Source organism: Centruroides vittatus, unplaced genomic scaffold, assembly GCF_030686945.1.
Source record: "Centruroides vittatus isolate TY-2023 unplaced genomic scaffold, ASM3068694v2 contig_634, whole genome shotgun sequence".
In the NCBI taxonomy this organism is placed as follows: Eukaryota; Metazoa; Arthropoda; class Arachnida; order Scorpiones; family Buthidae; genus Centruroides; species Centruroides vittatus.
The window spans coordinates 234,488-246,800 of NW_027122389.1; the positions used below are offsets into that span (position 1 = coordinate 234,488).

Below are 12,313 nucleotides of genomic sequence, written 5' to 3' on the forward strand. Positions count from 1 at the left end.
ACAGGCAAAAGGAGACTACAGTCCTACAAATAATCCATTCATCAACTTTCCTGTGCAGGGACACTTTTGTTTCGGACACACTCGTGCCTTTTCTAGCACACTTCCTCGCATTCTCTTTCTGACTCAACACATTCCGTTCTTTCAGATACTAACCCATTTGTTCAAACAAAGTCTTTCTCGGCTTTCCCCAGCCACGCTTTCCATCCACCTTTTTCATATATACTTTTTTTCAACAGTTATTCTCCTTTTGTTCTCTCAACGTGGCGAAACCATCGTAGAATCAATTCACTTACCTCTTGGTTAATTGTAATCACCCAAAATTCCTCCAACTCTTGTTCATTCTCATATAGTCTCTTTTTGTTATTCCCCGAACTTCTCTCAAATAACTCATTTCAATACAATATTGCGACTCCTATGGCGTTCTCCAATAAACGACAAGACAGTTAAAATATATATAAAAATTGCTTCAGTTTGATAAGGCTTTTTGTTCTTAGGAATAAATGTACTACCGTGAGAATAGGGCTTTATTTTTTTCAAATTATATAAAACTTTAATTTTTGTAAAATATAATAATAATATTTCTAAAATTATAAAACGCAACATTATGATGTAACAAGGATGCTTCCGTTTCGAACTTCCTTGACAATGAAAGACAGAACTTACTCATCTTTCATTTTTTCATCCCCCATCTATAAAACCAAGGTTCATCTAATATATCATTAAAGAAATACTTTATTATACGTGGAATTAATTGTAATAATTGAGGATTATGTTGATTAGTTAAAGAAAGAATTACTTTAAATAAACTTATTGCCAATGTGAAAGGGAGGAATTACCCCCCTTTCCGTTAAAGAGGAAGTTCGACAACTCTTATCACCTATCTCATCAATCAGTTTCAGCGTCATCGAAAACTCTGTTTCCCAGATTTTACCCCAAACTTCTAGGTTACGTAAAGAAAATCCTTTATTTTGATTGGGTAAAACAGAACGATATTATAGAGTTTCGCGACCAAATCGAGGAGTCCGCCGAAAGACTTTATCAAAGAAAAAAGTGTAGTAAGTGTTCTCCATATACTAATCAAGGAGTCCGTTTAAAAACTTCATCCCACGAAGAAGTGAACTAGAGTTCTCCACATTTATATGATTAACGGCCTCCATATGTCTGCCTATACAAAGTAGACTAAAGATTTATATATGTGCCTATAGAAGAAGTATGAATTTTTAAATAAAAGACATCGGGTCTGCTAATTTGATGAGGTATTATGAACCACGAGAATTATGTGTAAGCTCTCTCTCTCGCGCGTTAGTTTAGATTTAAGATCGTTTAATTTGTAATCCATTTATTTGTATCTCATTTATTTTTTCGATTCAATGAAACGTTTTTTATTGTTATTGTTAAATGGATTTATCATTGACTCAGATCCATCCAGCACCCGTCCAAACTTACTCGCGACCTTCCTACTCGTTATTCCACGCGAGGTAAATTTTGCGAGTCAGTCCTCACTGACTGACTGGTGTCAAAAAAAACCCGACAACAGGGCGTCCACGCGTCCTTGTTTTACGGGATATCTTCGCAGATACCCGTCTCATCTTAAAGGAAGCCATTCCAAATTGACAAACCGGGAATCATTCACGCGATCGTACGTCGATTAAGTGACAGAAGATCGTTTCTAACCTGTTCTGCCCCCGATTATAATCTCACACTACACGTTATTACAGCAGTGGTAATATATACGGTAGGAGAAATACACTGACGTCAAAAATACTCGATATCACGTAATTATGGTATATATTATATAGAATAAATACTGTAGTTATCACAGTTTTATAGCAAATATCAATATTTCTTTATTTGTTTCTTATATATTAACAAGATAAACTATTTGTTTTTGTTTTCACAGCTAAGTGCATAGGTAGACACTAGGCATCTTTGACATCACTCTTTATTCAGGAATACCCTGCTGGCCGATAAGCGTTTCGGGCATACTCTTCTCTTCTGTCGGCTTTTCTTTTGAAATATCTTATAAAAAGGTGCTAATTAATATTTATCTTGCTTAAAAATTACACACATTTACAGTTAAATGTTTGTACAGATAAACTTTCCCTGCATACCACTGAATGGTACTTAGATCAAACTTGCGATGTCCGTGATTACAAATTGTCCGTCGGAGGTTAACATTGGGTCATAGTTACAATCTCTGTGTATATTATAAAACATAACAGTCAGAAAAATTATAAAAAGATTACATATGTGTAAGTGGTAAGTACCAAGTTTACAACATGAAATCATATAAGTATATGCAATAAACGTTGAAAACAACCATATGCTGCTCGCGAGACATATGGCATTATCATAATTAAATAAACATATTTAGTATATCATTTAAGTTGTTTAATTAACATAGTCTCATATTATCGGCATATAGAATGTTAACCCAATTTTCAATATTTATCACACAACAAAAATTTTTGAATTCTTTCCTGTGTTCATTTCCGTAATGGTTTGATTGGAAATTACTGTTTCTTGCGATGTTCTATTTTTTGGCACGTTGAACAAAAGACTGCTCAATGGGAATTCGAAAAATACAAAGAAGAACAGAGCAGCAATCAGAGTCAAGAACATAACAAAGGAATACGACATCCACTGTAAAAAATAAATGTAATCAGTATTCTATGGATAAATATTAGTGATGTAACGAATATTCGGTTACTACCCGGTATTCGGCCTATTTTTCGCTATTCGGCCGAATACCGAATATCTAAAAACAGGAGTAAGAAATAACAAAAACACAGTAAATTGATCATTTCGGTAACTTATTAATGCTGAACATTAAATTATAATTATTAATGTTAATAAGAAATAGCATCTAACTCAAATATTAAATTATTTCGTAATTAAATAATATTATAGCCTTTATCTAGCCCGATATCTTATGACATTGATGGCGTGTAGGTTAGAATGTATCGGGCATTAATGTTATTGTTTAGTTAATTATGTTATATTCGTATTCGCGTATATTTTAATATTTTTTACGATATTTTTAAATGATTTACGAAACGTTTTATTGAAACTTATCGTATTTGATGAAAGAATTATTTATCTATTTCTAGAAGATAAGTAACTAATATATAATTTATTTTATATATAAAGCACAGAATGAGCATTTCTCATTATATACAAAAGATAACATTTAAAATCGTGTTAATTTTTAAAATATTGACAAAAACAATAGCAACAAAATATCACAAAACTTCACAAATAGAAACCCCCAATAATATATTTGAACTGTTCCACATCTGGGGAGAAACTAGACCGTATGTCCCCACTAAAGTATATCCTTAGGGTACTATTCAGTCTACAAATACGTAGTAAAAACAACATTTTAGTGCTTAATTAAACAGTTAAAAAGATCGATTGCAAATAAAATAACTAATAAGTTACAACGTACATCTAAATACCAGCAACTGCCGAATCGTATCGGGCTATTTACGGCAATTACATAAATTATAAACCAATTTGGCACTAGAGGTAGACGTTAGGCTTCATCTCATATTAACTTTAATAATTATAATTTAATTAATTAATTTAAATAATTTAGACCTACTGGAAGAAAAAATCGTAGTGACAGCGAACCAGTAGAGAGCAGGGTGCGCGATCCTTGCCATAAGGCAGTTTGCGCGCCAATTTTCGTACGTGCGTTAATCGAGCCGCATAGTTTGGCCGAATATTCGGCTATTCGGCCACGCTCCTAGCGGAATACTCGGTATTCGGCCTCAGGCCGAATATACTATTCATTACATCACTAATAAATATAAATAAAACAAATAATTGCTGCTTTCAGTTTTAGCGTATACTGATTAATTAACTTTCAACTACTGTGCCTATTGTTTTCCTGTGTGTACATATTTTTTACCCTTATACAAATTTTTATGCCTATATGTTCTAGCCTTAGTAATGACTGAAATTATAACGGAAATAGGTCACCTTGCAGATTATTAAAGATTAGATTAGCAATTCTATTCCGTAACATGAAAATTTACCACTTTACCATATTAAGCTGTAAAAGACCAGTAGCCTTTCTTATACTGCAAAAAATGTAAAAGATGATCAGACCGTGAAGCAGATATATCCAAACATTCAGACTGTTTAACACCACAAAAATACGAAGAGATAACAAACGATTGACGGTTCCTGAAAATAAACAAATAAAATTTTTATAACGTGACGAGTGGAGTTTCCTAAAATGTAAATATACACAAAGTACAGTTTACGGCAAAGTAATTATTTAATCTTTTTCGAGTGACAATTAAATAAAAACTTTTAAAGAAATACAGTCGAATTATTTTATTCAGAACAGGTTCAAAAATTAAACTGAACAAAGTACAACGTCCAGGCTATTAATTTAATTAACTACAAATATCCGGTAATACTGTATCTGTAAAATAAGTAAACTTGTTCAGGTAATATGGTATAGGTTGGCTACAATATAAATATACTTCACGGTATAAAAGTAATTATTATCTAAATAAATTTAATTCAGTTACCGTATTTATTTACCCAAATACATGGGTTATGTATCATGTACGAAATTGTATTTTATATCAGGTAAAGTTTTAATCTTACTAATTTCACAAAACGTAATTAATTAGTAATATTATAAATGCCAGTTATTACCAGTTATAGTAAATTAAACAGAAATAAAATAAAAATAAACCCGAAAAAATATGTTTATTCATACCTATATTTAGATGGGAAAACAATCGACTGTAAACACTGAGGGTTGAGTTACAAACTGCGTAACGTAACCGTGTCCGTATTCTTAAATGTTTGCTACACTGGATATCTACAGTAATAGTTATAAACTACCGTAAGGCCTTTCCGTATCCGCAAAGGCACAAACGTTTTTTACCGTTCACAAATCAGTCCATCGTCAGCGTGCGCAAAATCATCGGTACTTATTGCCAGATCTAACACTATAATTATTTATTCATTTTGTCATTTTTCTATTCTTTTATGACCAAAGTAATTCTTAACTTAAAATTTTATATTATTCAGAAGCGGCATTTTCGGGCAAAAGTTACGTTTTAACCAATTTGTCGAAGATTTGTCGGTTGCTTCCGGCACAACTTCCGATTGTATATCGACTGATGGCGACTAGCGCATGCGCAGTAAATCAATTTTCCGTATCCCTACCGTAAAAGTTTAATCGATTCACACTTTTCTTACGGAATACGGTACATCCATACGGATGAGATACGGAGTTTATACCCACGCTATACGGATACGCTTACGTTACGGAGTTTATAACTCGACCCTAAATAATGAGAATTTTCTTTACCTCCGTGACCTGTCGTACAAGCCATTGTCAACCAAGAAAGTCCGACAGTCCATGCAAATGGAGCAATGCATTGAAAGGCGATGATTATATTTTCGTTGGCCAAAATATTTTTCTTGTAACTATGCACTCCAAAAACTGATAATGTCATTAAAACAATGCATCCGATCCAACAAAGTACAACAATAATCTAAGAATTCAAACGGAAAATTATTAATAAACGGACTACGAAAAAGTTTAACTTAAGATTAGGTGATATTACATTCTGTGAACTGAAAATAAATGTTTAGAAATTTAAATATTCGAGTTCAGAATGCCAACATAAAAACATTTTGTTTAAAAATGTCAATAAAATCTGTTAATATACATGAAAGAGAAGATTGTACAGGCACAAACATTAGGCAAATCGGGGACGATGGAACTGTTAAAGAGTATGTCGTAAGATACTAAAAACTAACAGTATTTCACATTGAAAATTTACGGGATAACTGACACTCCTTCGTTTAATTCTACTTCATCAAAAAACCTAAGACTTACAAACTATACTTTCGTATCTTATGTAAGTAAAAACTTCCTTGATAAATATGGTTAAGATGCGATATTTTTTGTATTAACCGAAGTACATGGAAGGTGCCAGATCTATGAACTTTGAAGAACTCAATATTTATAAACTGTGATACGTTGTACATTAATCACTGCCTAATTCCAACTTCGTGGTATAATTGTAAGCTTATTGTTCTTCGTTTTATTAAACCTTCTCGTACAACATTTATTATATTTTCAGATCACTTTAAAAAACATTAAACAAGACTTGTACATGCATTTTTTACAGTAATCTCCGCCGGGTCCAAAAACTTTATGAGGCCATTTTTTATCGGAATATTCAATCCAATCACAATTATATCAAATACAATGTGGCATCTTATCTCAAACGTCGAAAGAATGCCACCACGGCATAGATATCAAACTGCTTCGCGTACAGTTTGTTAACCACATAATTCTGAATAATATATAAACATATCGATTTACCTCAGACACAGGATTAACCAACTTTAATCAGAGGATCGGTAAGCAAAACATTATAACGTTTCTGATTAACAATATCACTGAGCGTAAATCTGCATTATCTTCTGATGAATGACGATAAACCAAAAGAAACCTTCAACTTTTATTCCACGCACGTAAATAGCAATAACTGCAAATAACCTGCCCTGATCTCTGTTGGCTGAAAAACGAACTATATGTATAGTGGCATCTTCCCCGACTTACATTAGGTATGAAAAGCTGAAAAAAATTTTTTAATACCAGAGTTATCGTCCAAATCCTTCACCTTCATGAATTTCATTATACTGTAAATAAAATGATTTACAGTAGAAAGTATAAATAAATGTAAAATTAACGTTTGCAAACCGAACCTATATTCTTATACACGTCGTATATTTGGACTAAACAGTGAACATTGAAATTAAAATAAACATTACCTATTGAGAAAACAGCTTTGGAAGTTCGTGTTGGTAGTTGCAGTATGTCGATAATAAAAAATGGTGAGCTACCACATCAGCTGGCGTTATCAGTCGCCCCTACCTCAACAAATTGAAAGCATATACTAATACTGTTCTGAAACGTCGCTTATCTCACTATGTTGCCGTGTCCGAAAGCATTCGCTAATTATGGGACATGTGCAGGATGAGTGAAACAAAATAATATTGCACGATTGCGGGAAAGTTATTATTTTTATGCCCAATCACATTACAAAAGTTAAAAAAAAAATCTACAAAACTTATATATTTTATTTGTAAGAAAATTTTGTAACTCTTTACATCAAAATCCTTTCAAATACATCGTTACAGTCAGTGTTGATATTCAGCGGGTTCGCACAGGTTCGGCCGAACCCGTTGGTAAAATTTTCAGTTTCCGGAACCTTGTTAAACACACGTAAAATTTTTCAGTGGTTTTGTTTCTTTTAAAAAATATATTAAAATATACGTATTATACTCTTGTAACACTACTAAACTAGAGCGTTACACCCCGTTCGCACCGAGCATTTCAATCTAAATTGTGAGCAAGGTCGGAAACTATGCCTTGGAGGGATCTCTCTCGACCGTTTCAATCTCGACCGAAACGACGTTTAATCGCGATCGATTCGAGAGAGTTCTCGAAACTAGATCCAGTCATAAGAGAGATCCCACAATCTCACGCGCGCGAGATAATACAAGATGGCTGTGGAACACGTGTCGAGCTATGGACAGCGAGTCGACAGCACTAATATGCTATTGTTACCTGGTCTTCGCCCAGGAACCCTTACGTTCCAAATACGCCACTGATATATCTCAAGAAAAGATGTTGTATTTATCTCTAGCCAAAACTTTCATTTTGTTTGTCGGTGATTGTTAGGGAAAAATTTTCTGCTAGCGAACCTTTTGTTAAATATTTCAAATATCACCACTAGTTACATACAGTACATTTTATGTTGCTATTAGCAATAATATACCCTCATTGTTCTTGTAATCGTAACATTAATTATTTCCTTATATGTACAGTAGAAACTCGTTAAGCGGAACCCCGGTAATCGGAATCGCCGGTAATCGGAACGATTTTCAGTCGGACTGTGTCGTGCCGAATCGACCGTTTTTGACACTAAATTTACTTCTAAAGTATAATTTTCATGTTTTTAAATTCTTCAATATATTTATTTTGTTTGTAGAAAATGCAGAAATAATTTTTAACGATACGATAGCCTCGATTATTATTATAAAAATTTTCGTTAGGCTTAAAATAGACGAAAATTCAACACGAAGCGACACGCAACGGAAAAAAATTTGAACATCAGACAGGTTAATATATTTATTTGTACATAATCGGTAATCGAAACAAATTAGTAATCTGAACAACCCCAGTCCCCAATTGATTCCGATTTTCGGTTCTCTACTGTATATTGCATATTACGTATAAGGGAATTCGTGCTAAACGTGTTTTGAAACATTTTGCAGTTCTAATTGGATTATTTTGATTTCTGGTATTTATTCCATTTAATATATTACTATTGATGTTAATTTTTTATTAATAATATTAAATATTCATTTGAATATAAGAAATAATTATAACGTATTTCATTAAAAATTTTAGATATAGTAATCGTGTAGATATAAATATTCCCATTAAATTTCCTATAGTAACTGTATTATATGTTAATCTAGTAATAGTCTTTTTAATCCGAAAAATATATTGACGGTACACTGTCTCACAGCTTAACAGTTTCAAACTTTTTTATCGCTTTTTTACAGATGCATTTCGGATCAGTATTATTTTTTCTGACCCCTCTTCAGTGCTATAAAACAAAATTTACATATGTAACAAAACTAACGCGAGCAGAAAAATCAAGAAACGCTTTTTAAAATACCGTTTTTCCAATACCTTAAGTTCTTCATGCACACCCTTATACCTATACAGTACTTCTGGGTTCTGTTTACATTGCCTTTTAAAATACAGTTTTCTCCTATTGCAACAGTCCACTACAGCAATGCTACATAAGTAATTGCAAAGTATGACATTTAGGAGTTTGAACCTGTTAAGTTGTGAGACAGTCTACCGTCAATATATTTTTCGGATTAAAATGACTATTACTAGATGAATAATCCCAATCGAAAGAAATTACGATTATTATGAATTTTTTCGTAATATTTTCGGGAAGATCAACCTCGTCGTCTTCGATAAAAACTTAAACCAACGTTTTAAAATTGTAAACACGAATTCTGCAACATTTTAAAATATCGGCAACGAGTTGCTTAACTATCTAGGTAACATTGAATGGCTCCATCTGTTATGATATTTTATTAAAACACTTTTTATGTTTTAAACTACTGTATTGTAAAATGGAAAAAAGCTTAATTTTGAGGATAGGCATGGGTTTTATAAGAAAATTGTAAATCTTAATAACAAGTAAAATCGTCAATAAGTTTGACGCTACTCGAAATACACACAACTCTATTCTTTCTCGACTTTTAATTTAAAAAATTTAATACGATTAATCTCCATAATAAAGAAACGTCCTTGCCAAATTTCGAAAATATTCGTCAAAAAGCACGGGAATTATTAAACTTCAAGGAACTAAACAAAATCGGACTACACACTCAAATAAACAATAAAGTCCACAAATACAGTAAGAGCACCCTTGACATTTCTACATATTACCAGGTTTCAGGATGTAAAATAAGTGAAAGGATTCCGAATATATAGTAAATTTTCGCTAACGTAAGTCGAACTTTAGTAACTCAATGCAATCCCGAGCACAGTATACAAGTGTTTTCGTATAATACAGTCTCGTTAAGTCGAAATTGAAGAAACGGGAAAGTATTTTCCCACTTGTTCTCGGCACTTGAATAGGTCTCCGATCTACCTTACCTTATATTCATTCATTTATATTTCTTTTCAAGGTAGATTAAGATAAATAAACACTTTGGCTTTCCGCCGAACACAACCGTACCCATAACACCTCCTGTCCTCATTGTTTTATTGATAAACTATGCTACCGAATGGAGAAAGCAGGGTGCCCGTGATAAGACAATCAACAGCGACATAAACTGAATACAATTTACTAATTTGTTCTTTTTTTTCTAACTTTGGACACTTGAAAAGTCCAACCGCCCGTGTCATCTGAGATTAAAGATTAATTTCCTGTGAGCATATTTTTGAAAAAAAGCTCGATAACAGAAAATTTGCCGAATCGAAATAATTTCAGGTAATTAAATTCGTAAGTTTGAAAATCTTTAATTCCAAGTCGACATTTCTCCCGTTAATCTTCGACTTCGAAAAGGTTTAGTTATTGGCCGCAATTTGAAAAAATTGTAGACCTGTAAATCTCGAATTTGATCCGTCTGTCTTTCCTTACACTCCAGAACGGAGTTATAGACGTAAATGTAGAGAACATATCTGGAAAACGTCGGAGAAGTAGGCTCCGATGAACTATATTCGAATTTCCGATACAAACCGGACGTCGGGTTATTTCAATTCAAATCTTTTTTCTCGAAAGGAGTGAGATAGATGACAAGCACAAGTCTATTGATAAAGGGAAAATACGACGTACGTGGAGAAACCACTAATCATCTGAGGTATTCAAAATAACATGCATCCGTTGACTAATACATGCTTTAAATTAAATACATTTAAAAAAAATAAAAAAATAAGAAAAATTGCAGCCGCAATTATGCCAATGAAAAAACATATAATTACTCTTATATTATAACATTAATAAATAATATAAAATAGAAATAAAATTAATATACTTTTCCAAATGTCACCTGTTTCTTCTTCCTTAATATATCTCCAATTAAAGCTCCAAAACAATAAGTACCAAGATGGGAATAATATGGTTTACAATAATTATAACCACTATATTTATAGGTTTTCCTAAATTAATAAATAAAAATATCAATTAGTTTATTTGATTAATAATCATTCATTATCAAATGAGAAAGAAGTTAAAAGTTTATACTCAGATATCGCAGGAATTCCAAACATCGCGTAATATCTGTTTGAAACTACGTCAACTATATACATGATAATCCCTGTCAACATTAACAAAATTATGGCGAGTCTTCCAAATCTGGGCCATCTGCAAAATGATATTTAATACATATTAAAGGAATTCAAAATATCAATCATCCGTTAAATAATAATATTCAAGAATTTTGTAGAAACTGAAGGAATAAAGTATCTCTATCCAACGCCATGTTGATAAACCTTTAAGGTTCCAAATGCAACCAGATCTGCTTTCTTTTGGTGAGATTTCGTAACAAGCTAAAAACAATTGTGAAAAAAATTAGTATCAAACTTACCACTATTGCGCTTTTGGCGCTGCAAGCAACAAACATTCTATACGAGCCAGACATTCATGCTATACACAGGCGGTAACGCTGCAAAAGATACTGCTCAATATGCCTACATTCTGACGACGTAAAACTTGAAGGAGATACACAATGTGTTTAATGATCGAGCCTAATTTATCTGCGATGCATTTTACCGACAGTTTGGTAGTGTGTTTGGAAGCTGTCGAATTTTGCAATTCGAATTAAATAAATTTCACTTTTCGAGTATTAAAAAACCCTAAAATTACACGAATTAAGAACCGAAAACTCAAAAATGTCAGCGACTTTGGGGATTACACTATCTGAATTCTACCACATCGAAGAGAATCCATTTCAGACCATTGTGATATACAGTAGAGAGTAGTCAATCGCGATCAATTGGGAACTGGGGTTGTTCAGATTAGTGATTTGTTCCGATTACCGATTATGTACGAAAAAATACATTAACCTGTCCGATGTTCAAATTTTTCTCCGTTGCGTGTCGCTTCGCGTTGAATTTTTGTCGATTTCAAGCCTAACGAAAATTTTATAATAATAATCGAGGCTATCGTATCGTTAAAAATTATTTCTTTATTTTGTACAAACCAAATAAATATATTTAAGAATATAAAAACATGAAAATTATACTTTATAAGTAAATCTTGTATCAATAACGTTCGATTCGGAACGACACAGTCCGACTGAAAATCGTTCCGATTACCGACGATTCCGATTACCGGGGTTCTGATTAACTACTCTCTACTGTAATTCCATACGTGTTGAAAAGGCAGAGTTAGGTACACTTGACCGAACCCAATATTCTTGCAATTACTCACCAGCATTATTCGTACCCAAACATGTTTTTTTCGGGTGTTTCCGGGTGCTTCATGACGAGTTATGTAGATGACCGCTCAAAGTTTTCATGATCCACATAGCGGATCCGGAGTGGGATCTTCCTATCGTGTCAATTTTAAACAGAAAAGGAACAGTTAGGATGTCCGGCGATTACAAAAATATTGTGAATATACCCGCGTTATCAGGTTCTTATCCTGTATGGATTATAAGCGTCAGTTTAAACATCATCTGCAGAGCTGCATGTTTTCCAAAATTGACTTAGCTCAGGCTTACCAGCTGC

The 12,313-nt window shown here is 32.9% G+C and overlaps 1 protein-coding gene across 1 annotated transcript in view; it reads right to left on the minus strand.

Moving 5' to 3' along the window:
• The window catches only part of LOC136979745 (nose resistant to fluoxetine protein 6-like), a 125,437-nt gene that overhangs the window by 68,540 nt on the left and 44,584 nt on the right, over positions 1-12,313 (minus strand). The window contains exons 11-14 of the mRNA XM_067275768.1: positions 10,827-10,946; positions 10,618-10,741; positions 5,339-5,525; positions 4,114-4,191 (exon numbers count right to left, since the gene is read on the minus strand). Of these exons, the coding sequence (XP_067131869.1) occupies positions 4,114-4,191; positions 5,339-5,525; positions 10,618-10,741; positions 10,827-10,946 (509 nt within the window). The remainder of the gene's footprint in view (positions 1-4,113; positions 4,192-5,338; positions 5,526-10,617; positions 10,742-10,826; positions 10,947-12,313) is intronic.